The sequence below is a fragment of the Pipra filicauda genome, unplaced genomic scaffold, assembly GCF_003945595.2.
Source record: "Pipra filicauda isolate LSUMZ 115617 unplaced genomic scaffold, ASM394559v2 scaffold385_size793830_pilon, whole genome shotgun sequence".
NCBI lineage: Eukaryota > Metazoa > Chordata > Aves > Passeriformes > Pipridae > Pipra > Pipra filicauda.
Genome location: NW_024104515.1, coordinates 424447 through 450999, shown reverse-complemented (window position 1 = coordinate 450999; position 26553 = coordinate 424447). Strand labels below are relative to the sequence as shown.

The 26553-nt window shown below is 54.0% G+C and overlaps 2 protein-coding genes across 2 annotated transcripts; both read left to right on the top strand.

Annotated features, from left to right (window-relative positions):
• Positions 1–356: 356 nt before the first annotated feature.
• HCK (HCK proto-oncogene, Src family tyrosine kinase) lies at positions 357–9161 on the top strand. Its single transcript, XM_027721751.2, has 13 exons — positions 357–448; positions 1809–1938; positions 2353–2395; positions 2652–2751; positions 2899–2997; positions 3155–3258; positions 3678–3827; positions 4123–4275; positions 4567–4749; positions 5172–5248; positions 7764–7917; positions 8129–8260; positions 8863–9161. Exons 2-13 carry the CDS (start codon positions 1810–1812, stop codon positions 9063–9065), a joined length of 1527 nt encoding a protein of 508 aa, XP_027577552.1. The 5' UTR covers positions 357–448; position 1809; the 3' UTR covers positions 9066–9161.
• A 1390-nt stretch (positions 9162–10551) lies between these two features.
• Positions 10552–26375, top strand: TM9SF4 (transmembrane 9 superfamily member 4). Its single transcript, XM_027721786.2, has 18 exons — positions 10552–10731; positions 15482–15595; positions 17157–17256; positions 17617–17785; positions 17866–17995; positions 18404–18527; positions 19339–19457; positions 19570–19681; positions 20149–20219; positions 20632–20764; positions 21245–21326; positions 21417–21492; positions 21833–21916; positions 22113–22288; positions 22617–22680; positions 23220–23339; positions 23865–23954; positions 24317–26375. Exons 1-18 carry the CDS (start codon positions 10642–10644, stop codon positions 24464–24466), a joined length of 2004 nt encoding a protein of 667 aa, XP_027577587.1. The 5' UTR covers positions 10552–10641; the 3' UTR covers positions 24467–26375.
• The last annotated feature ends 178 nt before the right edge of the window (positions 26376–26553 follow it).

Below are 26553 nucleotides of genomic sequence, written 5' to 3'. Positions count from 1 at the left end.
GGATGGAGACCCAGGCTGACTCCGTGGTCTGTGCTCCACCCGTGCCCCCCACTACCCGCCAGGTGAGGAAACATCCTGGGGGCTACTCTGCGGTGCCAGGACCCAAACCCACGCAGGGTCCCGGCGGCAGTGGGTGGGGAGAAGGGCTCTGACACCCGTCGGGGGGACCCCAAGGACAGCGAGGTGACGAGAGGCTGGGATGTCCTTGCGGTGCTTTTGGGGGGGTCCCCGCTGTCACCCCGGTACAGGAGGAATCGGCCGCGTCCGCCCCGTCCGGCAGCACCGGCGGAGTCGGGGCGGGGCCGTTCCGTGAGGGGCGCGGTCTTATGGGGGGAGGTGGGAGCACAGCCGGGCAGAGCAAAGCGGCGGCGGCAGCCCGGGCTCCGGGACCGGGACTGGGAGCAGGACCGAGACGGGGACGGGGACGTGCCCCGGGACGGCGGCAGAGGTAAGAGCTCGGGGAGCGGAGCCCCGAGAGCGGCGGGACAGGGCGGAGGAGCCCCGGGACCGGGCACGGGCAGCCCGATGGGTCCGTCCCTGCGCCGGGACGGTCCCGCTCAGAGCGGCGGTCCCTGGGTGACAGGGATGGGGCGATGGCAGGGAATCCAGGGGCCCCCGGCTGGGCACGGTGTAGCCCCGACGAGGAGGTCCCTTTTAGTGGCATTGCAGGGGCTGCCGAGGACCTGCTACTGCCCTCCCCGACCGAGGGCACGGGGCAGCAAGGACAGGGGGCTGCGGGCAGCCGTTCTCCCGGAGTGATGGGCACTCGCATCCAGCCTGGTCCTCCCCCTGTGACTGGGGACATTGCACAGGCCCTGGGACATGGCTCTCGGGAGTGGGATACATCAGGAACGCCAGCTATGCCACACGAGCTAGTGGGATTGGCACGGCCACACGGTTGGTGCTGACTGGGTGCCAGCAGGACCCTTGAACCCTCGGGGATGGTTGTGTTTCATGATGCCCTGACCCAGTGTGGGACAAACACAGCAAGCACTGGCCGTGGCACCGGTGTGGGGCACAGCTGAGTTTAACCCAGGTGCCGTGTGGGTTTGCCAGGATGGATCCGGCACAGTCCAGAGCCTGTGCCCAGTGAGGGGGACGAGCTTCACGGCTGCCGCTGCTGCTCCTGCTCTGCCCTGGGCTTTGGCACACGGGGAAGGATGAGGAATGGGGTGTTTATATGACAGTGATGTCCCTGGAGAGTCGTGGAAGTGCAACTGTGCTGTGCACATCGAGGGCTCAGCTCTGAGCTTCCTCCTTCACTGTCACCACCAGCACCTTCTCCTTTCTCAGCACCCAGGTCTCTCCGGTCAAGGGAAGTTCATTTGCGAGGGGTTTCCCACTCTTGCTGCTTCCTGAAGCATTTTTTCCCACCGAGTTTCTTGGGGAGCTGGAGAAAGTTGAGAATTTCCCTTCACCCTGGGCTGGCTGTTCGAGGCGGCTCCACCCAGCAGAGAGCAGGGGAGTGTGGTGGGGAGCAGTGACCCGTGGTGGGGAGCAGTGACCCGTGGTGGGGAGCAGTGACCCGTGGTGGGGGGGCCACAGGCACCAGCAGTGCTGTGTAGGGAGTCCCAAGCTGCAGGGGAGACCACCGTGATGAGGGTCCCACTTTGCAGAAGACACCGAGTGGCTCTCTGCTGCCACGGTGCCCAGCGGCTGTAGCCTGTTCTGAACTGGGGAAGAGCTGGGAAGCTGCTCCATGGCAGCTGCTGTTGTCTGCCCAAAATTTGCCTGCTGTGACAGAACGGGGCTGGAGCAGGGCTTTCACCTCTGTCGCAACGGCCTCACTTCCCCTCCCTCGGCTGCAGCATGGGCTGTGTGAGGTCGAAGGCAGCTGATGTCCAAGAGAAGACGGTAAAAACTGATCCTGACCCTGATCCTGACCCCGGCATCCAGCAGGGCCACTATGTGAGGGACCCCACGACCGCCAACAGGAGGGTGAGTGGGAGCTGCTGAGTGAGCCGGGGGTTCAGGGCTGAGTCATCATGGGGGGCTCAGCCCCATTCCTCCAAGGAGCTGCCAGCACTGACAGTGGGGCCAACTGCGGGTACTGGCAGTGCCTGTGCACTGGGGCAGGGACTTGGCTGTGGGGTAGGAGGCCAGGCCACACTGGAACAAAGCACAGAAAAGACCTGATGGGAATCCTGGAATTATGGAGAAAGGGAGAGAAAAACTAAGGTGTTGGGAAGGGTTGGAAATGCTGGTGCTGTGTGGGTTGTTGTGTCAGGTGGTGCTGGTGATGCCCCTTGGTGCCCTCCTGTCCCTGCCACTGCTGTTGGGGGCCAAGACCCCCATGGGAAACAGGTCTCTGACACCTGCAATGTCACTCTCTGGTTTTGTCCCACTTTCCAGAACACTCATGTCCCCAGTGTGGCTGTGCCCTTGCCTGAGGATGGTAGGTACAAGGGGGCTGCAAGTGGGTGCAGGAGGTGGGAACGTGTGGGGTCAGTGTGGCTGGGTCCTCTCCAACCTGGGGGGAACACTGCTGATCCCTGTGGGATGGGAACTCTGGGCCCCTCGAAGGCCAGATGTGACGTGATGAAGATGGAGGTGCTGGGTGCTGCAGGGGTCCTGGCCAGTGTTCATGGCAGGAGTGGCTGGGCAGCCACCCCAGCATGGGGAGGGGTGCCCAGGGAGCTCCTTTGCTGCAGAGTCAGGGGACTGTGTAGTGCTGGCACTCTATGACTACGAGGCAATGAACGCTGGGGACCTCAGCTTCCGGAAAGGAGAGCGGCTGAAGGTGCTGGAGGAGTAAGTGCTGCTGGCATTCCCCCACCTAGGGTTTCCTGAAGGCTTGCATGGCCCTGTCAGGATTTTTTTCTGGAACTTGCTCCTGGAGGAGCTGCAGGTGCCCACTGCCAGGTGCCATGAGCCGACCCAACGGTGTTTCTGTCACAGGTCAGGGGCCTGGTGGCAAGCGCGGTCACTGGTGACGGGACGTGAAGGCTTCATCCCCAGCAACTATGTTGCCCGAGCTGACTCCCTGGAGACAGAGGAGTGAGTCCATCCCTCTGTGGCAGATCCTGGTCCCATGGGGTGCTACACTCCCTCACCTCAACTGTCCCTATTCTCACCCACGTCCTGCCCTCAGCCCTGCCCCACACCAGCCTGGGCTCCCCGGCAGCATTCCTTGATTCCTTTGTTTCTGCTGCAGGTGGTTTTTCAAAGGCATCAGCCGGAAGGACGCGGAGCGGCAGCTCCTTGGCCCCGGGAACATGATCGGGTCCTTCATGATAAGGGACAGCGAGACGACCAAAGGTGCAGAGGGGTGTTTGGAGCTCAGTGGTGGGGAACACCCACCCAGGGAGCCTCCCTCACCCACATTTGCCTGGCAGAGGAGCTCAGGAGATCCCTCCCCAGGCCGGGGGATCTGCTGTGCTGCACGCAGGGATTGGGGGGCCCATGTCCCTGCAGGAGCCCATGGTGCTGCCACATGTCTGAGCCTCGTGGCAGGGACAGGGGGATGCACTTGAGGCTGCTTTGGGTGCTGAGGATGCCTTGGGTGTTTGGGGCACAGCTGTAGCTGGTCTGGGGCTAAAGGGGTGGTGGCAGCACGGTGGGACGGGCGCTGCTGGCTCTGCTGGGCGACAGCTCCATGAGTGCCGGGAGCATGGGATGTCCAGGCACAGCAGGGATATGTCCCTGTGGGGGCTGCCAGCTCACCCCTCCCCAACCAGGCTGCTACTCGCTGTCGGTGCGGGACGGGGACGAGATGCAGGGCGGGGCAGTGAAGCATTACAAGATCCGAACCCTGGACAGCGGCGGCTTCTACATCTCCGCACGCAACAACTTCAACACGCTGCAGGAGCTGGTCCAGCACTACAAGGGTGAGCCCTGGCACGCCCGGCCCCACCACCGCAGGTGGGGCTTTGTCCCTGAGCCAAACAGCCACCAGGCAGACAGGGGTGTGCAGATGCTGAGGGGCTCCTGCCTGACACTGCTGGGCTTCTGCCGTGGCCCTGGCTGCGACATGCAGCGATTCCCAGACCTTCCCCTGGTGCTGTGGCTTGCTGGCTGTCACTGCTGTGGGTGTTGGTGTCCCTGAATACCCACGGACTCCCCCTTGAAGCACAGTGTGGCCGGTGAGACAGGCCAGCTAATGGTCCTGGCTGCTCCCTGCAGGTCAGAGCGATGGGCTGTGCCAGAAGCTCACCCACCCCTGCCACGTGCCCAAACCGCAGAAGCCCTGGGAGAAGGATGCCTGGGAGATCCCTCGGGATTCACTGAGGCTGGAGAAGAAGCTGGGAGCTGGGCAGTTTGGAGAAGTGTGGATGGGTGAGAGTGAGGGGGAGGCAGCTGTGAGGAAAATGAAGGTGATGGTGAAGGAGGAAGGGTGAGGGATGGGAGAGGAGGTAGAGGGATGGTGGGATGAAAGAGGCAGAGAGGGAGAGGAGCAGGGGGACATGGAGGTGGCCCTGCTCAGGGCTGGGTGTGTGGGGACAGCCATGGGCTGTGCACAATCTCCAGCCCTCACACAGCAGCTGCATCTGCAGGGCTGGGGAGTTTGACTCCAAAACCCAGTGCTCCCAGTGCAGCCTGGGAATGGTCTGTTGTGCCACCCTCCAGCTACCTACAACAAGCACACCAAGGTGGCGGTGAAGACGATGAAGCCGGGCAGCATGTCCGTGGAAGCCTTCCTGGAGGAGGCAAACCTGATGAAGACGCTGCAGCACGACAAGCTGGTGAAGCTGCACGCGGTGGTCACCAGGGAGGAGCCCATCTACATCATCACTGAGTTCATGGAGAAAGGTGCCACCCACATCCCTGAGTGGTGCCTGTGGGCCGGGCCAAGTGGCAGCACCTGGGATGGTGCAGGAGCAATCCTGCATCCCTGGGCTCTGCACCAGCTCCCGGGACACTGGGAGCAGGTCTGGTTCCAGCTACTGTGTGCCTTACCCATCGGGGCAGGGTGCTGGGTGGGGGGATGTGGTGACAGCTCTGGGAGAGAAGGGACCCCTGACAGGGGACAGATGAGGAGGAGCACTCAGCCAGTCAGAAAGGAACCTGCAGCAGTGTTTGCCCCTTGGCCAATCCATGGGAGCAGGGTGGGGGATCAAATGTGTTTCCTGAGTCCCCTTGTCCTGCTCGGCTCCCTGGGACCCTGTGCCACCCTGAGGATGGCCTCAGGCTCCAGCTGAGCCATCAGCCCTGGCACTATTCCCTGTCTGCAGGGAGCTTGCTGGATTTCCTGAAGACCAATGAGGGGAACAAGCTGCCACTCCCGAAGCTGATCGACTTCTCTGCCCAGGTGAGGACCTTCCTTGGCTCCTGCTCCCCCTTGTGCCTCTGAGAAGGATGAACGATGGGAAGGATGAACGATGGGACTGAATTTACCTGGGGCTTGAGCAGCACCAGCCACGAGCCTGGGTCTGACCAGGCAGACATTGGGAGTGCTGGGGATGCAGTGAGGTTCCCCTGTGGGCAGCTGCTGCCTGCTCACCATCCCCATCCCGCCACCTGTACAGGAGCAGTTGTGTGTGAAAGGAGAAGTGGCAGCTTCCCCCCACCCAGCCTGGTATCTGCAGCACACAGCCAGCCCCCCCTGCACCCAGGCAGTGCCCACCAGAGCTGCACAGAGCCTGGGAGGGGGTTTGGACAGGCTACTCCTTCCAAGGGGCCAGGAAACCTGCGACTTCCAAGGCTGCTGTGGTTCCTGCAGCCCACACAGGGGCTGTTGTGCTTTGTGGATGTTCCAGGGGTGAGGGATGGTTGTGTTTTCACAGATCACATTTACACAGTCCCTTCTCTGGAACGTGCTGGTGCTGGTCAAGCCCAGGGCTAAGCTGTTGGTTTCTATTGCTGTGACAGTTTACCTGCAAACCTCACCTCCCAACTCGGCCCACAAACCCAGTGTGGCCACATGCCCACCCCATCCCACCCATGTCCCCAGCAAGGTGCTCTGAGGCAGTGCTTTACCCTGGCTCAGCCTTGCCTTGGGCAGGACCCAGCTCAGCTGTGGGGGTGTGAAGCCACATGGGTTTAACAGGACCCCTGCAGCACAATCCTGTGTGCTCCCAATGCCTGGGAGGCTGAGCCAGCCACAGTTCCTGGTCTCTAGGAGGGACTAGGAGTACTCTCTAGGAGTGCTTCAGTACCGTGTTGGCCCACAGGAACGCCTATGGGAGGTTTGTGGTTCACTAAAGTCACCAAAGGACTGTCACGGGCAGAGGGAAGCAGCTGGAGAGGCAGGAGCACTCAGTGAGAATTATTTCAGGGATATTTTCAGGACCTGATTTTGAACACAGCAGAATTTGCTGTTATACACCTCGTTCCATGTGTGTAACCATTTGTACAACCACTGAGTCCCTGCGGCTCCTCCAGTGCCCCCCGTTGAGGGCCAAATCCGGGGACCCTCTGAGCTGAGCTTGGTACCTCTATGAAACATTTCTAAGAGACACCTGAGCAACAGGAAAGGCAAGATGGGACCCCAGACCCCAGGGGTTTAGACCAGGTCACTGGCTGCTGGAGCGGGCTGTGCCGGGGTCTGCGGATCAGCTGTGCACTCCTGCACACCATCTGTTCCCAGCAAGCTGGATCATGCCAACCCCCAGCTTGGCCCACAGCTCTGAGGAGCTGCTTGGAGCAGCACTGGGGAGCAAAGGCTGATGTGCTGCCATGAGCAGGCAGCAGCCTTGCACTTTGCTGGGGCTGAGTCACTGCAGTAGAACTGCATCTGTGGTCATGGAAATGATCCTTCCGCTCTTGCACTGCCTGTTTACTTCTGTATTTTGTGGGGAGAGCTGTGTGAGAGCTGCACCTCACACTGGGCTGGCTTGTGCTGGTGTGGTGGGGATGGGGGGTGTCCCCTCCGGCTGCTCCAGCCCCTTCACCACCTGGATGCTGGTCACATCCAGGCATGGGGTAACTTGGCAAAAATTTGGGGGTTGGTTGTGCACACACCAGGTCACCTCTGCATGATCAGGGCTGACAGCTGCACACACTGAGTGCAGAGACTTCTGAAGATGGAGGTGGGGGGAATTACTGGGGGCCAGGACAGCCATATTGCTCCCAGGCAAGGCTGACTGTTCACAAACTAGTCTGGGAGACCCCAGGCATCTCCCCACCCTACCCAGGAAAGCCACCCCTGTGGTTTTCTGCCCTAGCCAGGGAAGCTCTGCGATGCAAACCCTTCCTGCAGCAATCATAGTCCATTTGTTGATCCTTTTGTGCAGGGGGAACAGTTGACTCCCTGCTTCCCTTTGTGGATGTTTTTGGAGATTGGCCTCACATCTTCCCTGAGCAGAGAGTGACATGCTTGCCTCCACATCCGCACGGCTGTGGATGAAGCGGTTACACGTTGCCCTGCAGAGACCCACAGTCACTTGCTCGTGAGCACAGGAGCTCCCTGGGTGTCATTTCTCACGGCCTTTTTCACACAGCAGCTTAAAGGTGTCGTGTTGTGCTGGTCACCCAAACCCCGACCTCTCCTGCAAGGGATTCCCTGCTCGGAGCACGGTTCCCACACAGGAGTTGGTCCCACAGAATCACAGAATGGTTTGGGTCGGAAAGGACTTTAGAGCTCATCTCATTCCAACCCCCCTGCCATGGGCAGGGACACCTTCCACTAGACCAGGTTGCTCCAAGCCTCGTCCAACCTGGCCTTGGACACTTCCAGAGATGGGACATCCATCTCCTGCTGTGGCTCAGCCCCCTCTCACCCCTTTCTGAGCGCTGCCCAGAAGCTGTTGACTTCTTCAGCTCTGGGTGTGGGGGGGTGTTATTTCAAGCAGCCTCTTTGCATTTCCCTCGTTACCCTGTGGCAGATTGCAGAAGGAATGGCTTTCATTGAGAAGAGGAACTACATCCACAGAGACCTGAGAGCTGCCAACATCCTGGTGTCAGCAATGCTGGTGTGCAAGATCGCAGACTTCGGGCTGGCCAGAGTCATCGAGGACAGCGAGTACACGGCCCGGGAAGGTGGGGAGCTGCTGGGGGGTGAAGGGTCTGAGGGATCCCTCAGAGCCACTGACCAGTGTGTGCTGGGTGTGTGGACAGGGGAGGGAAGCTCCTCTCATTTGCATCACTTCACTTCCTCCTCTTCTGTTTGTTTCTTGTTCCCCAAATTTCACCACCCATTTCTCAGCATTTGGGTCCGAGTTCATGTTTCCTGTTGTATCTCTTTGTCCAGGTGCCAAGTTTCCCATTAAATGGACTGCACCAGAAGCCATCAACTACGGATCTTTCTCTATAAAATCTGATGTCTGGTCCTTTGGGATCCTCCTGACCGAGATCATTACCTATGGACGCATCCCCTACCCAGGTAGGGAGGTGAAATGCCTCCTCTAATCCGGCTCCAAAAGACACACTCCACTTTTTGGGCCCCACCCATGGCATCTAAGCTCCTCCAGCACCATGGGAAACCTCTGTAAGCTCTTATCAGTAGGGACCACTCTCTATTTTATACTAATTGTTACTTTGGTATCTTTTTTCAACAGGAAATTAGTCTGTAAATCCTGCTGTAAATGAGCCAGGAAAGATCTGGCGTAGCACAAATGGCTGTTCTGAGGAGCAGCTCTGCCCTCCCCACTGACCTGTTTTCATTGGAAGCAATGGCTCGTTACAGACTCAGCACAGGGAGACGTGGAGCCTTTATTTTTTTTTTTATTTTAATTTATACAAAGTGATTATAAGTCCCATCTGCTCTGGGGTACAAAGCTCCACGCCACAACTAACCCAGCGTGTCGTTTGTCTGCATGTTTCCCTGACCCGGAGCAGCAGTTCCCCCTTCCCAACCCCTCTAACCACTCTTTTTCCTTCCTGGTGACATTGCCCATAGGGTGAGCAGGTTTGGGCGTGGGGTTTGTATGCCTTTTAAAGAAATCCACGTGTGTGGCGTCCACCTTTGCCTCCCTGTTTCTCCAGGGATGTCGAACGTGGAGGTGATCAGGGCGCTGGAGCGCGGGTACCGGATGCCCCGCACGGAGAACTGCCCCGAGGAGCTGTACGACATCATGATGAGGTGCTGGAAGGCCAGGCCTGAGGACCGTCCCACCTTTGAGTACGCACAGAGCGTTCTGGAGGATTTCTTCACTGCCACAGAGAGCCAGTACCAGCAGCAGCTGTAGCGCAGGACGCTGGGGGCAGACACTGCAGTGACCACACATCCCGCTCTTCCCTGTGCCACCCGTGCCCTGCTTCTCCTGCCAGCCTGGCCCCGGATTTCCCAGGATACATCGTGGCCGAGGAGCCACAGCCTTCCTGGAGCGGCTGGGCTGGAAGCAGAGCCATGCTCGGGATGGATGGAGAGAGAAGTGATGTGTGGCTGTACCCTGTGCCTTTCCCAGGAGCCTGAGTGCCTGCGGGAAGCACTGGCTGGACAGTGGTTGCCATGCCGGCACCTCTGCAGGAGGAGGGACAGGGATGGGGTTGGCCCTGCTTCTGCTACAAAGTAAAAAACCCAGATTAGTTTTTTTTTAATTCTTCAGAGAATTTATCCTACCATTCTCCCGGTGCTTTAGCTGCGCTGGCCTTGGTGAAATGCCCTGCAGTGCCCGTGCCCCACCTGGTCCCTTTGTGTCCCAGAGATCCCAGGGCATTCCCAGGCGATGCAGCACTTTGACTCATCCTCAGCGCAGGATCCCGGAGTTTGGATGTCAAGTGTCACAGACACGTGTCCTGCTCTCTCCCTCCTGGGTTTCATTCCTCAGTATTTTCATAGCACCTTCCCCCCGGTGCAGAGCACAGGTTTGGTGAGGCTGTGCAGGAGGGTGGGCAGACAGACAGACGGCGCTTTTCCAGGCTGTCCTTGTATGGATCCCCTTCTGCTTGCCTTGGGAGGAACCTCTGGAGCCCAGAGTCGTGGCCCAAGGAAACCTCTTCCCCATGGCAAACCTCACAGGCAGGATTTGATGTCTGCTGGGGCATTTGCAGAGTCAGCAAGGGCCCGGTGCTCCCTGCACACTCACTTAATGTTGTTGTTTATTTTTAGTATTTAATGACAGGTTATTTGGGGGAAAGAAGGAAGCAATATATTATTTTTAAGATAGCCCTGTACCTCTTAACAGCAGGGAGATCAGGGCCTGTGATTATATTTTCGATACCAAGAGGCAAATGCCGACGCTTCAGCTCTTTTCTATCTGCTTTGTGAGCTTCTTTTTGTAATCAATAAAGTATTTATCAACCTCTCCTCTCCTGGCCGTTCCTCCTGCTCCGGAGCCCGGGAGGGGGGATGCAAATGGGACAAGGTTGGGGGACGTGGATGGGGCAAGTTGGGGTCCGAAGAGCCCCTCAGGGCGAGCCCCAGGCCTGGGAGTGTCCGAAGTACCTCTCGGAGCGGGCCGCAGGCCCGGGCGGGTGCGGGGCGGCCCTGGGAGCGGGCCCCGTGCTCCCGGACCGGCGGGGACGGACCGGGTTCGAAACCGCATGGCCCCGGCCCTGCCCGCACCAAACATGGCGGCCGCGGCGTCGCGCCCGCCCCTTACGCCAAGCATCCTGCCCTCAACAAAGATGGCGGCGCAGGCCGCTCCCCGGGTCCCCGACCAGCTCCACGAGGCCGGAGACCCGCTGGGGACTGAGCGACGACCCCTGCCCCGCCCCGTCTAGCAGGGCGGAGCCGGGAGGAGCCGGGAGTGAGGCGGGCGCGGCCCCGGCGGCGCGGAGGGCAGCCTCTCGGTGCGGCCCTGCCCGGCCGCCGCGGTCGCCATGGCGATCTGCCCCGCAGCCAACCGCGCGGCGCTTCCGGTGACGTCAGCGCCGACACGTGGATGCAAGATGGCGGCGTCGGCGGCGATGGTGAGTGCGGGGGGGCTCGGCCCGGCCCCGCGTCCCGCCCGCGGATCCCCGGCCCGCACCGCCACCGGCTCCGCCGCAGGGCGCGGGGAGGGCGCTCCGGGAGGGTCTGGGAGGGTCACAGGTCCGGCCGTTGTCCGCAGGAGGCTCCCCCGTGTCTCCCAGGGCCTTGCAGCCGTGCCGCGTCCCCCGGCGGTGTCACCGGCGCGGGGCAGAGCTCAGGCCGCCGCTCGGTGCCGACGGGCCCGGAGGAGGGGGGCGGGTGCCGGCCCCGCGCTCCCGCGGCAGCAAACTTGGCACCGTGTCGCGGGTCACGGCGTTGTCTGGGCAGGAGGGGCCGGGCCGGGCCGTTGTGGGTTGTAGGGAGTACTGGCGCTTCTTTCCCTTTCCCATTCCCTTCCCCTCGCTGTGCCGCTCTCTGGAAGGAAGGCGTCGCCCTGGACCCGGTGCTGGTGTCAAGCAAAGCGGCTGTTGCGCTGTGTGTGATTTTCACAGGTGTTCGGTGGTAATTGTCGGGCCGGGGTGCGAGCAACTGCTTCACCTTCCCGTCGTCCCAGCATCCCTGTTATTATTATTGAATTATTCCCTGAATCCTCAGAGCTGCATATGGTCCTAGTGGGACTTTGCTAAGGTAGCTGAGCATCAGTGCCACCTCACGGAGGAGAAAACGAGCTGCTGGGACGTTACTTACCTGCCTTGGAGTCTTGTAGGAGTAAAACAGATTTCCTCATGGCTTTCCCAGAAGAATATTTCCATGACAGTGTGGATAAAGGATGTGTGCTGATACAAAGGTCTCTGCTGGCCAGGGCTGGGGTGTGAGATGACTCATGGAGAGAGTGCCATTACCACTGTGAGTGTCCTGTTGATGTGCCTGAGGGCAGAATGAAGGTTACATGTGTAATCCTTCAGTGGATTTTTCTTTTCCTCCCACAAAGCAGTGGGGTCGTGCCTTTCCTCCCTTTCTGTCACCACATTCCAAAGTTTCAGTAAGTGGAATGGGATAGCAAAGCTTTGTGAATCCATCTGGACAGGTTTTCCCTGGTTTTCTTCAGTGCTGAAAGTTAACAGCCCTTAATTATGGCTGTTTGATGACCCTCTTGTCCTTCTCTGCCCAAAAGAGATGGGACAACGTCCATCATTTCATTCGCAACATCCGTCGTTGTCACTTACTACTTCCTCAGTTTGAGCAAATACTGTGTTCTGAAGTTGTTGGATTGTGAAACTAAGACCTAAACCATCACTGGTACAGCACCAGCCTGATTCAAATGCTTGCAGGATGCTTGAAATTGCTGCAGCTTGAGGGTCTCTTCAAGTCATTGGCTTGGGCAGGGACATCCTGGGCAGTCGTGACCCGGCCACGGACCCTCGGGGGCACCTTGGAGCTGTTGGAGTGCCCCAGGGAAAAGCTGCTGTTTTCCCTTTCTCTTAAATAAATGCCGGAGTTCAGACTCTGGCAGTGCTGGCTGTAGGGAAGCACACGGTGATAACTGCACGTTGTAGGGTCTCATCGTGCTGGACCAGGCTGGGGCTTAGTGAATAATTCCTCTATTGAGGCAGCATGGCTTCTGTGCATTCACAGAAAGTGGCAGTGTTGTTTAAGTCTTTCTGAGTGGGATAAATTAAAGAAACTGTTTCCTGGAGTTGTCTGCAAATCCCAAGTCTAGTGATAATTATCCAGGAGTGCCTTCTTGGAGAGAGTTGGTGTGTGAACAGGGCAGGAAATACTGTTAGAGTTGCTGCAAGGAGTTTGAGCTAGTTGCTTCTTACAGCCAAGTGCTTTGTTCTGAAGTTAATTACAGGAATATGTTTTCAATATCTTTCTAGAGAGATCCCACAGGCTTGAGGAAGCTGCCCTTGGAGGAGTGTGTGCTGGGCTGTGGGGGTGTTTGGTGAGCTGTGCTGGCAGCTCTGGCAGGGTCCCTGCCTGCACCGTGCCGGCTGCTCCCAGAGTGACATGCTTTGCATGGGCTCATGCCATGACTTCCCCAGGATACATTCTGCCCGTGGGAGAGAGAAGTCAAGAGTGTGGCTCCTGTCAGGGGCCTGTGCGCAGACAGAATAGATTTGGGGTTTTCCCCTTTTTTAAGACAGGGGTTTGCTTTCCTTCCGCAGGATTTTTGCTTGTGATGGGTCTTTTCAGTCTGAGCAGTGCTCTGATTTGGAGGACAGGAGGGGGTCATTTTACTTCTGCAGTTATTTCTCTTATTTAGACCATATTCTCCTAAGAAAGAGTCTGTCTGCATATGAGAAAATAATCAGGCTTAGTCAATCCAAACTATTTTTGCCTACATGCAGCTGGGTTTTTCTCAGTCTGGAGTTGTGCCTGTTTGTTGTGCTACTTGTTGCTTCATTATATGATTTCCTGGCACCTCAGATGCACAACTGTTTCGTGCATGTGTTTTGAAACATAAATAATTGGTAAAGGCTGCAAAGGTGTGTGTCCTGTCTACTGGGGGACCTCACCAGAGCTCCATGACTGAACAAAAGCAGAGCTCCATCCTGGAAGTTCTGACCTTGCATAGGAGAGAACTTGGCTTCCAGATGTCCCCCAGGTGAGATGATCATCTGGCCAGGCCCATGAGTTACAGATGTTTTGGGTGGTGTCCTAGTTGCCATTGCTAAAGCTGATGCCTTTGTTTGGAGAAGATGAAGCACATCTGTCAGTACAAAAGCAAAGATCCTGACAGGAAAGAACCTCAGCATCAGCTTCCCTGTGCTCTGCCAGCTCAGGAACCTGCACTGGGCATTTCCTTCAAATTTCACTTCCAGAGCTCCCCCACCTGTTGCATAGCAGCATTCCCATGCCTTGCTACCAACTGTTCTTTCCTGGCACAGCCTTCCAGAGTTGCCCTCTTGTCTTTTCTGTTGCCTGGTGCTGCCTGAGTCATCATCATCTGTCTGCAAAGAGCCTGATTTCTGCAAAATTTTTGTCATCAAAAATTTCATATTCTATGTGCTCACGTGTCTCCTGAGCATCTGCTGAAGTTCTGTCCTGGTCTTGTCACCTCCAAGCCCTCAGGGGCAAGGGTGGCACCTGTATGGTTTTGGTTTACAAGTAACAACATAAAAGATCACAGAATCACAGGATGGTTTGGGTTGGAAGGACCTTAAAGCTCACCTAGTTCCAACCCCCTGCCATGGGTAGGGACACCTCCTCCTATCCCAGGTTGCTCCAAGCCCTGTCCAACCTGGCCTTGAACACTTCCAGGGATGGGGCAGCCACAGCTTCTCTGGGCAACCTGTGCCAGTGCTTCACCCCCTTTAATGAAGAAATTAATTAAGAATTTCTTCCTAATATCTAATCTAAACCTACTCTCTGTCAGTTTGAAGCCATTCTTCCTTGTCCTGCTCTTGTAAATAGTATCTCTCAATCTTCCTTTTAGGCTCCCTTCAGGTACTGAAAGGCCACATGTATCTGATTATTCAGTACTAACATCTTCTGTAGGTGCTTAGCAATTGCATTTTAAATACATTGGAGATTTTAAACCCACCAATATTTATGGCTTTTTCTTTCATTCTGTTCAGTTCCAGTAATTCTGTTGGCCCTTGCTGGTGTCTAGGACAAACGTACCTTCCTCACCTCAGAATAAGGGAGGTGATGAAGAGGAAGGGGTGTGGGGGCAGTAAACACAGATTTTTTTTTTTTTAATATATTTTTTTTCCAAAACCTGAGGAAGGATCCCCGGGATAGGGGTGCTGTTTGTCCGCACCTGGCCTGTGGATACCAAGCTCTGGAGTGTTCTCTCTGGTGCTGTGTGCCAGCCTGACTGTGCAGAGGACAGAGACAGCAGGGATTTGGTTTGTTACAGCTGCAGCATTAGCTCAAGAGTTGTCCCAAACCAAGCTCCAGGTTTGGTGTGGTTTTCCTGTGGTGCTGGTACACGCAGGGAGTTTGGGAGGAGGGGCTGAAGGTAGTAGTGCTGTGAGATTACACCAGAGCTGATGTCTTAATCCAGGCAAGCTGCTGCTGGCTAATACTCTTTAAAGCTCGATTTTCATTTCACAGCCAGAGCTGGGTCACCTGAGGTGATGGGAGGGGCTGAGGAGGCAGAAATGTGAGTTAAATAAAAGGTTTGCTGCTGCTGGCGGGGTTTGGGTTCTGTTGGAGCCCTCGTGGAGACTGAGCCTTCCAGCCTGACCTGTCCTCCTGCTGCCTGAAAAAGGGTTGAAAAAGCTTTTTCTGTATTACTGAGTTGTGTTGTGGCCTGGAGGGGTGAGGAAAGGAGGGAACAGTGATGTGACCGTCCCTTTGGGTGCTTTGGTGTCACACCTGAGCCCACAATAACTACTCTGCTGCAGGTAGCAGCACATGGGCATCGATGTAAGTGGCTCCAGGGTAACTGCTGCCGTGCAGAGCTGACAGGCATCCAGTGCCAGGGCTACAGCCCTCTTCTCTGCTAATCCATGGAGTTTTCCAACACAGGGAGCTCAGATGGGTGGGAGCAGACAAGTCAGGTGACGGCCTGCTCAGTGCCCCGTGGTGCAGCTAAAAAGTGCATTTTTCTCGTGGTTTAGCAAAGCCAGAGTTTTCCTGATTGCAGATGAAGAGGCAGAGACACCTAGAGCAGAAAGTGACCTGGTGAGAGTCACAAAACAAAGCTACTAATTGCTTTTGTGAATTTAGTTTCGGTTTAATCACCTGACAGTGCAGCCTCTCTAATGTCTGGGTTGAATGCTTCCAGTGTTGTTGCCCATCTCTAATGTTGTTCTTGCCTTTTCTATTATATTTTACTGTTTCTTCTCCTTTTTTCAGGAAAGGCTAAGGTATATGCTGGTCTTGCTGTTGTTGCTGCATGGTACAGAGTCATTCTATGTACCTGGGGTGGCTCCTATCAACTTCCACCGCAATGATCCCGTAGAAATAAAGGTAGGATGAACTTGGTGCTCTTAGTCCATTTGATTTGGGGGTACTTTATCTTTTGGGTTTTTTTCTTTTTTATATCATAGCAGCTAAGGGGGCCTGGAAAGTCAAATTTGGGGATCCTGTTGCTACAGTTTTGGGGTCAGATATTTTCTCTGTTTCACAGCATTTGTGTCAGGTGGTTGGGACCACCCTCAAGTGATCACTGTCCTCATCTTACACTCTGTTCCCATCATGATTCTTGTTCTTGCCCCTGATACCTTCTACCAAATTCCTTCAGCAGTTGCACTAAAGTCCCTGAGATGTTGCTCCATGTGGAAAAAGAGCCCCTTTTTCACTGTGGCTTTGAAGTGAATTCAATTTCTCTAACATTATACTGACTCTCAAAGTGCTTACAGAGGTGGGCCTTGGGGTGGAAGGTATGGAATAAAGTAGTGGTTTAAATCAGACCTTCTTAATTTTCTCTTCTACCTGGTTTGCTCGTGTTGTATCTTCAGGACTAGGGAAATCTGTGATAAGCCCTTCCCAAGTGGAGGTGCTTGTCCTTGAGCCTCGCAGATCTTAGAGCCCAGCCTTGCTGGGAGCTGTTTCCATGCAGCATTGCTGATACTGAACGACAGAGCTGCTACACCCATCCAGGAGGAGGCCAGGCTTTGCTTCCAGACATCAGTGATTTATAGCCCATTTCATTTATTTTTCTAAAGCTGTGGCCTCTGTCTCAGCAAATCCAGCACCCTGGGGGCTGCTGAGGTTGGCTGCTCCCACGTGAAGCACAGCACACTTTTCTCTTTGGCCACAGGCTGCCAGACATAGGCTATTTTTAAGCAAATGAGACTTGCCTGTGGCTACAGTAAGCTTCCCAGAAGAAGGGGGTATTGGAATGGCTGTTCTCAAAGGGATTTCAGGAGCCAAATGCTCTCTCCTTGCTAAGGCAAGTCGGTGTGTTTGCCAGTGCTCTTCCAATAAACGAGCTTGGCTGTGTTACAGAACACTTCTGTTTTTTGGAGCAACTGTGGCCTTGGCTATTGTGGTGTGTCTCTGCACTTCCCTTGTGCCCTGTGATTTGTGGGAACTCTCCAGGAATGTTTGGGGTTTGTCACCAACCCTTTTTCTCCCCAGTCTGATGGCTCTCTGGCTTTCCTTGCAGGATTAAAATTGCTGAACTCTTCATAGCCCTGGAGGCCAGACAGGGCCCAGGAGGTCCAGTGGGATATGAATTATTTTTTTTGAGGAAATCTTGTATGAATTGCGATTCTTGAATCTTTTTTGAGCTCTTAGGACTCCACTGGGACATGGATTTGCAAAACCACCAGTATTTCTCTGTGAATGAATTTCTACTAAATTGTAATGTAGGGAATGTACAGCTGGGAATGGTGCAAAAGGGAAGCAAGCCGGAGGTCTCTCAGGAACATCTGTCTCTATTATTATTTTTAATATTAGTAGTAGTATCTTCCAAAAGAGAGATTTATGGTCTTGAAGTTCAAGTGTCAGCTTCTGGCTGATGCTGAGAGGTCAGGAAATTATCTTGAGTCCTTTCCTGGGGATGATCCTTCCGTTCTTCCTGCAGGCTGTGAAGCTCACCAGCTCCCGGACCCAGCTGCCCTACGAGTACTACTCGCTGCCCTTCTGCCAGCCCAGCAAGATAACCTACAAGGCTGAGAACCTCGGTGTGTAACCTGTCAGACAGCAGTCCCACAGCGTGGGGGGATGTTTACAGGGCTAAAAGCAATTGGAAATGTCACCTCTGCTGAGCTGTGAGGAGAACCTGATTCCTCTGATTCGCTGTGTGCTGGCTGTTTGCAAACGGGGGTGTCCGTGTGTTGGACAGAGGAAGTGCCTTTACTGAAGGAGGGCATATAACCTGCCTCATAAGTAGTGCTTGATACTTCCAACAAAGTAGCTAAACTGTCCTTCAGTCTGATCCATGGCAGCAAAGGAGACTTGCTGTGGTCCCTCCAGCTGCACAGTGCCCGGTTGGCAGGAAGCCTGGCAGTCTCCAACCCTGCCCCTATTTTCCTGTTTTCCAGGTGAGGTTCTTCGTGGGGACCGAATTGTAAATACACCTTTCCAGGTTTCCATGAACGTGGAGAAGAAATGTGAAGTTCTGTGTAACTTTCCCAACAAGCCAGTCGTTCTGACAGTGGAGCAGAGCAAGCTGATCGCCGAGCGCATCAGGGAGGATTACTACGTCCACCTGTGAGTCACCTCTGGCGTGGGTTTGTGTCAGAGGGGATTTGGTGCTGTGGACAAATTTGATCTGAAATCTGTGTTTTCAGCATTGCTGATAACCTCCCTGTGGCAACACGGCTGGAGTTTTATTCCAATCGTGAGGAAGAGGAGAAGAAGAAGGAGAAGGATGTGCAGTTCGAGCACGGATATAGGCTTGGGTTTATGGACGGTAACAAGGTAGAGCATTGAGGTGCTGTCTGAGGGTGCCTGGAGGAGATCTGGGTGTCTGTCAGAGGGTGTTAGAGGTCTACCAGAGAGTATCAGAATTGGGAATGCAACCAAAAGGTTTTATAAAGAGTGGAAATATGAGAGAGGGGTCTCTCGTGGGAAGCAGGGGATGGGTGCTGGACTGTTGGTACGATAGCCAGGAGTCCTTCCTTTGACTCACTGTGTAACTTTGGACATGCTCATGCAGTGGCTTCCCCTCAGCAGAGCAAAACCACTGTGCCTCCAAGACTGGCTGATCTCTGATGTTGGAGTGTCTTTAGTTTTCCTCACTGGAGCTGTTTTCTGCAGCTGTTGCTTCTCAGCTTTGCCTGTTCCTGCCCTGGGGTGCTGACACTTTATTTCATGTCACTCTTTCAGTTCTACCTGCACAACCACCTCTCCTTCATCCTTTACTACCACAGAGAGGATGTGGAAGAGAGCCAGGAGCACACCTACAGGGTGGTGCGCTTTGAGGTGATTCCCCAAAGCATTAAACTGGAAGGTAAGAGACTCTTGGGGAGGAGCAAGGGGGAAGAGTCTCCTATAGGAACAAGAGTTGGATGCCGTTGATGTATCAGGATGGCAGTTGTTGCTTCACAGGGCACAGAAATGAAAGAGTCCCAGTTTTAAGAATAAACCCGTTTATTGTTAAGGAAGTACCAACAATAGAGAGATATCCTTGCAGTGCAATCCATGGAAAAATCATTTCCTGTAAAAAGACCTGAGTTTGAGGTTTTGGGGTTGCATTTTTTTGCACTGTATCATCTAGCATGAAGCATGCAGGGCATATAGCTCTTGTGGCGCGATCTCCCTGACTGGGACACTGCGTGCTTTTCCAGGGACACACAGGATGTTTGGAACAGTTCCAGGGGGATTGAATTTTAAAAATAATGGTTAGGGGAAAACACTCCTACATCAGTTAAGGGTCTCAAAGGGCAGTTGCTTATGGTGTGTATCACCCCGGGCAGCTCTCCTCTGGCAGAGCAGGCTCTGCTGCAGAGGTCTTTTTTTCTCAGCATGTCATGTGGAATAGAGGATTTGTTCATGGTCTAGATCCTTGGCTTCAGAACCTCTGGCTTTTATCCTTCCAGTTAAGGAGAGCCCTGTGCATAGCTTTCCTGAAAGTTTGTTAATCGTGCTCCACTGCTGGTCAGGAGAATAGTTTTGCAAACTGCAGAGCAGGTGAGCAAGGAGCGAGTGGTTCCCCACAGTACCTGGAATAACTGCAGCCCAGTGCCCTAAAGGTGATGCTCTGTGGGAGAGGTGGTGCCTGAGGGAAGGGCTGACTGTGTGTGCCATGTTTTCCCTTACAGACTTGAAGGCTGATGAGAAGAGCATGTGTACCCTGCCCGAAGCCACGGGCTCTGCCCCTCAGGAGATAGATCCCACTAAAGAGAACCAGTTGCTCTTCACCTACTCTGTGCACTGGGAGGTAAGGCAGTACTGGGGAGCTGGCTGGCAGTGATACTCCAGGTGTGTGTCACAGGTGTTGTGGAAGACATTAGGAATGTGGTGATGTGAGAAGAACTCCCCTGCTCTTTCAGGAAAGTGACATCAAGTGGGCTTCCCGCTGGGACACGTACCTGACCATGAGTGATGTGCAGATCCACTGGTTTTCTATCATCAACTCAGTTGTGGTCGTGTTTTTCCTTTCAGGTGAGGGGATGTGTGGGGTGGGGAGGCCTTTACGGGTGTCTGCAAGGAATTTGCTTTGAGCCTCAGCTGCAGGTGGCTCGAGGAGGATGAGGCCATGTCTGAACCTCGTCAGACGGGGCAGGAAACCAACACAGCACTTAAACCCTCCCGGTTCAGACAGTGCCCTGTGGGGTCAGGCAGTTACCCGCCTGGCTGGGGTCACTGAGGGAGTATGTGGTGAATGCACATCTTCCATGTCCATATTTAAATAAAAAAAAAAGCCACAGGAAAGCCACGGTGCCCTGTTCCTGCTGGAATACTGCCTCCCCTACTCCCCTGGGGTTTTGTTTCTGTCTTTGCTTGATGACTCAAGGCCTCCTCTCCCAGACAGAACAGTGTGTTAGTGGGAGCCATGTAGTTGCACAGTGTGAGAGCAGCACAGCCATGTAGGAGCCTCTGAGCTGAACACAGTTTGTGCTTGTTTTCAGGGATTCTCAGCATGATCATCATCCGGACTCTGCGGAAGGACATTGCCAACTACAACAAGGAAGATGACATTGTATGTGTTTGTTCTTGAGGCTGGGATCAGAGAGGGAGGGGAAGCAGAGACTGGGAGGGATCTCTTGTGCAATCTCTTCCCTTGCCCCTGTTTTGCTTCGAGCCCTGGCCGTGGGAGGGGCTGTTCTGTCACACATCTCTGGCTGTCAGTGTACAATGGCACATTACTAGTTCAGATGTCTTCAGACCTCAGTAATGACTGCAGACAGCTCTGGAAATGTGTGCCCTGGCACTGGCAGTTCAGGTCTCAGCTGTGTTTGTCCAAGAGGAAAGAAGTTTCTTGGCTAGAGTGGTAAAATTCTGGAGAAGAGCTGCATCCAGGGAAGTTACCCTCTTAGGGTGGCTGTGGTAGGACTTCAGTTTCCACTGGCATATCATATCTAACTAACCTTCTTTTTCTGTTGTTGCTACAGGAAGATACCATGGAGGAATCAGGTTGGAAACTTGTGCATGGGGATGTCTTCAGGCCTCCACAGTATCCTATGATCCTCAGCTCTCTCCTGGGTTCTGGAATTCAGCTCTTTTGTATGATCCTGATTGTCATCTGTAAGTGGCACATGCTGCATGGGGTGGCTGTAATAAGGATGATGCTTGAGGGTGTTTGTCTTCACCCTGTGCTCACTTTGGCTGGAGTGAGGCCCATAAAGCTGCTTCCATTGGCCCAGGCTCAGCATTGCTGAGCTGCCCGATGGCATTTCCCAGCTGAAGGCAGCTTTGTGTGATTATATTTTGTGTTGCCAAGCTGTGAGCCCTGGGTGACAGTGTGCTGAGAGACCTTTGCACAGGTGTGCCTTGCCTGCTGAGCTGCACCTGCTCCCATCCCTGGGGAAGCTGAGGCTGGAGCATGGTCTGTAGCTGAGATCAAAGCTTCCTCTCTCTGGCCGGTGCTGGAGGCTGTGGATGTGTTATGCTGTGAAGGAAATGAGGCCTGTGCAGAGATTCCAGGCAGCTGTGGCCTGTGGATGGGACAGGCTCCTGTCCCATGTACCTCAGAGCTGCTGTTCCTTGTCCTGTTTCCCTCCGCAGTTGTTGCTATGCTGGGGATGCTGTCGCCTTCGAGCCGGGGCGCGCTGATGACAACTGCCTGCTTCCTCTTCATGTTCATGGGGTAGGTGCCTCCACGGCTTACCCCCAGTGCTGTCCTGCACCTCCCCAGCAGAACAGCTCATTCTCTTTGTCTTGGCTTGTTTCTGCCCAGGGTTTTTGGTGGATTCTTTGCTGGCCGCTTGTACCGGACTCTGAAAGGCCATCGGTGGAAGAAGGGAGCCTTTTGTGTGAGTCTTGGATGTTCCGTGCTGTTTATCCAGCTTTGCTGATAGCAAGATCTGTGGATAAGCTCCACATGTTTGTGGCAGCTGGACACAGCCTGGCTGTGCTTCAGATTTGCTCTGGGTTGAGTCCTTGTAGCTCTACGGAAAAGGGCAAACACAAGAGCATGTACTAGAGCAGAGAGGATTGTCCAAGATCCTCCCCACAGCCCAGCCCTGTGTCCTCGTGCTGTAGCAAAAGGGACATTACTCCACATGTGCCTTATCCCAGCCATGGACTCATTACAGAGGAACATCTGGCTGATGGAGTCATGTGTCTTCTCTTGTGCTGTGGTTGCTCTTGCAGACAGCGACCCTGTACCCGGGCGTCGTCTTCGGCATCTGCTTCGTCCTGAACTGTTTCATCTGGGGGAAACACTCCTCTGGTGCGGTAGGTACCACCCTCGGCCTGGGACCTGCTGGGTGGGAGGAGGTGACTGGGCTGGCAGGGCCTTACTTGTCTTCCCAGACCTTTCCAAATGTGGGTATCCTTGTAGTGGGTGACTGGAGGGTTTGCATGGCTGATGACATCAGTCTCCAGGGCAGGTGAACTGTCAGCCTCACTTCTGTGACTCTTGTAATTCCAGGTGCCTTTCCCTACCATGGTGGCCTTGCTCTGCATGTGGTTTGGGATCTCCTTGCCCTTGGTCTACTTGGGTTACTACTTTGGATTTCGCAAGCAGCCATATGACAATCCTGTACGGACAAATCAGATTCCCAGGCAGATCCCGGAGCAGAGGTGGTACATGAATAAATTTGTGGGGTGAGTGATGAATGTCTGGGAAATACGGTGAGTTAAGCCCCCTCCCCTTTGTCCCCTTGGGTTGCTGAACATCACTTTCTGCTGGTCTCTGGACATGGACAGATGAGGTTCCTTGAGACAATACTGGTAATTTGGATGTGGTGTGAGGGGTGCTTGTAGCAGTGGTATGTGCTCAGCAGTGGGAGCAGCTGTGCCATTGCCTGTGAAATTTGTTTTAGTAATCTGGAGCTGTAGATCCTTTGGAGCGTGTGCTATGTGGTTACAAGGAATTTTTAATGTCTGAACAGTTTTATTGTGCTGCTTATGGTTTTTGTTTCTGGCTCTGTAGGATCCTCATGGCTGGTATTCTGCCTTTCGGAGCCATGTTCATCGAACTGTTCTTCATTTTCAGTGTAAGCATTTAACCCACTTTGCTGCTGAATAGGATTCCCCTCATGCCAAAGCTTTTGAAAGGGAAGGGGCTTCCACTGAAGCAGTGTCCTATTCCTGTACTCACTGAAGGGGGGGAACTGTTCCCTCCAGACCATTCGGTAGTTTCCAGAGAGAGCTGTGGGACACGCCTGGTGGTTTGAAGGATTGTGCTAAAGATGAAATTTACTGTAACATTACATCAAGGAGGGGTCCTGGTCTTAATACAGTCGCTATTTCAGCTGCTACCCATTTTTCACCTTGTATGGACAGGGAGGAATTTGCTGTTCCATTGCTTGGGAGGTGTAGGGGAACAAAAGCTACCTCAGAGCTGTCCTTGTGCACCTTTTTGCAACCTGAATCCTCTGAAGCGATGTTGTGAGACACATTAGATCTGTGTTTTCATCTCCATGAAGCTGAGGGGCTTCTCATTTTCCCTTGGTTGGCTGCCAGAAGTTAGTCCCATGTTCAGTGATTGATCACAGTAGCATGGAAACAAATTCCTGCTGTGTCTTTGTTTCAGGCAATCTGGGAGAACCAGTTCTATTACCTTTTCGGCTTTCTCTTCCTGGTGTTTATAATTCTGGTGGTATCCTGCTCCCAGATCAGCATTGTCATGGTGTACTTCCAGCTCTGTGCTGAGGTGAGATTTCCATGTTTGTAGTTTGGGTAGCTCAGGGTACTTGCTCCTGGAAAAGCACAGGTCATGTTGTTGCTGCTGCTCAGCAGAAATTAGTGTGGCCCAGCTTCACGGGTGGGATTGCTCCCAACACCTCTTGGCTTCAAGGGGAATTGAAGCTCCTTGATTATCTGTTAGGCTGGGAACTGTGGTTTCGTACTAGGAATTGTGCTGCGTGCAGGGTGTTTTCAGCTGATGTCTCTTCTCAAAGAAACTGGTTCATTCCATGCACATAAAAAACAAATGCAGGGCCAGAGGTGCTGTGAGCCTGACCTGGCTTTGCTTCACTGTCAGCTTCGTGTCCTCTTGGTTTGGAGACAGTTTTGTGACAAAACAGTTCCCCACCCCAAATTGTGGGTTTCCTTTGAAGGAAAATGTGTGATATTCTCCCTGTCCTGGAATGGTCACAGCTCCCCTGAGACAGGAGAGGGATTATTATCCCACAGAAGAAGAAAGCCTGTGGGGTAATAAGGCTTTTTATCCTATCAGGATTACCGCTGGTGGTGGAGGACCTTCCTGGTGTCAGGGGGATCTGCCTTCTATGTGCTGATCTATGCTGTATTCTACTTTGTGAACAAGGTATTGTTATTCCTCCTGTATGAAAGTGCCGCCTTTCTGGGGAAGACTGTGGGATTTGGGAAAGGAAATGGTGGGACTGCAGAGTCCTAGTCTGTCCCGTGCCAGCCCAAGGCATCTGAGCAGCCAGTGGTGCTGACAGCCCTGCCAGAGGGGAGAGGAAGGTGTAGGTCTGGACCCTGCCCAGATCACCTGTGCAGAGCAATGTTCCCAACCCCACCTCGAAGGGAATCTGTTCAGCTGGATGAAAACGAGTCCTCCCTTTGGCACAAAGGTCCCCTCGCAGAGGGCACTGCGCTGGGCTGGGGACTCTCGTCACCTCTGTGCATTATTCTGCTCATTTTTTCCCTCCTCTTCTGTTTTAGCTGGATATTGTTGAGTTCATTCCCTCCTTGCTGTACTTTGGCTACACTGCCCTCATGGTCCTGTCCTTCTGGCTCCTCACGGGCACCATCGGCTTCTACGCAGCCTACATGTTCGTCCGGAAAATCTACGCCGCCGTGAAGATCGACTGAAGCTGCAGAGCCCCAGCAGGAATCAGACGCCTCCGAACGCGTGTCCTCCCGGGAGTGACGTGGACATCATCTCCCAGCTCTTTTAAGGAAACGAAATCCAGTGGGAGAGTGACAAGAGAAACAGTTAACTCCTCGATTTGGAATGTAACTTTGGCACAGTGTACATGGATTCTGGGCTACTTCTGGGGGAAAAGGGGTCTGTAGATACCTTACATTTTAACTTTATTATCCTGTTCCATATTTGAGGGAGTTTTTTAGCAGAGAAATATCCCTCTGTATAAGTAAAACCCCCTTTTTTGCTAATTCATCCTTTTTTTTTATGTTGATGACGAATGGATTTGAAACAGCAGTAGAAACACTTGTGAAAACGTTTTCTTCCAGCCCCTGGGGTGCTCTAGGATTCAGGGAGACTCTTCAGATGAGCATCAGACTGCGTTTTTCTCCTGCCTTCGTGTCTGCACAGAAGAGGGAGCTTGACTGTGGCAAAATAACCGGAGCCTAAAGGCTCACCCAGCGGGAGTCCGGTGTGCTCCGACCACCGAAGTCCTGGCTTCGGCTTGTTTACAATTTGCTGGAGGTGCCATTCGAAGCCTGGGAAGTGCAATTTCACCCTGAGAGAGCTTGACAACTGCAACCCTCGGCATCGCTGCTCCCTCCCTGCAGCCTCGGACAGCACCGGCCGCTGCAGATGCCTCTGCTGGAAGGGCTGAGGGGAGGGTGGGATTGCCTCTCCTTCAGAAGGCAGGATATAACGTCCGTGGTTGTGCTGGAATACAGGACTGGAAGGATGTGTGAGGTACCTACAAGGGTTTTTTCTGTCAATAGCTCTGCTCCATATGCATGAGGAAACGGGGCAGGCTCCATCCTGGGAACGCTGCCGGAATCACGCAGAGCCTGCGGAGACACTTCTGCAGGGTCAGTGCCAAGCAATCTGAGGCAGTGCTGGGCCTGAGCTGCCCAAGGGGTGTGCAGGCCCTGCTGAAGGGGCTGAGCACAGAGCAGGTGGCCCTGTGGAGCTCTCCCATGGCCTGAGAGTGGGGCTGTCTCCCTGCCAGCCCTCCCTCCGGGGCTGGCCACTCTCGCTGCTCTCTGCTCCTCCTCTGAAATTCTCTACCTCCAGGGAACAGGAAAAGTGTATGCCCCTAAGCTGTACTTGTTCTTCTCCACAAAAACCAGTCCAAGCCCTCCAGGACAGCTGATGTGGGCTCTTTTCACATGGCTTGATGCCTGAACTGGCCCACGGGAAGCTCTTTTTAAAAGAGGTTAAAGTTGTTTTTTATTTTGGTCACTTCAATGATGTTTATCAGTAAAAAAGGTTCCACATTGCAGTGCAGACTCCCTACATCCCCAGACTAGCTGGATTCAGTCAGGGCTACAGGGGAGAGGTTTTTTTAGTGAGATCTAAGAAAGTTTTGCTTCTTGTAGTAAGGTCTCCTGATGACCAGCTGCCACAGGTCACGCTCTTTCTACCCAGAACTGTCCAAAGCCCTCCTTGCTCCCAGCACTGATGTGCACCCTTGAGGGCTCTGGGGCTCTTTTTAACCCTAATTGCCATAAGTTTCCACCAGGTCCACACAAGGGCCCACGTCCCTTCCCGTCAGCCTTGCTCATCATGCCAAAGTCCAATCAGCCAGGAATCATGGATGGAAAAAGGGTGCAGGGGATGTGTGAGCCAGCTGTGCTGTGGAGTCCTGTGTCAGTTCTGATTTGAGGTCCTTTTCTGAGATTTTGATCGGTTTGTTGTTTTTTTTTCCTTTTTTTTTCTTCTGCCCCTGCCCCAGTGGAGAGGCTCAGCCAGCATTGATTTCTCTCCCTTTCCTGAACTGTTTTCTCTGTATTCTTTGTAATTTTTAATTAATGTATGTATTCTTTGTGTCCTATTGTAAATAAATCTGCCATTGTCCTGTCATCCTGCTCTCCTGGGTTCTCCTAAGCCACCTCTGGAGAACTTCCTTTTGTAACACTTGGCCTGTTCGACACCCACATGGTCTGTGACGTGTGGCTTCAGACAAAAGCAGAGCTTGGAATACTTCAGTTTTCTTTGCAATATTTTTCTCCTGGTAAACTTGACTGAGCAGTATGTTTCT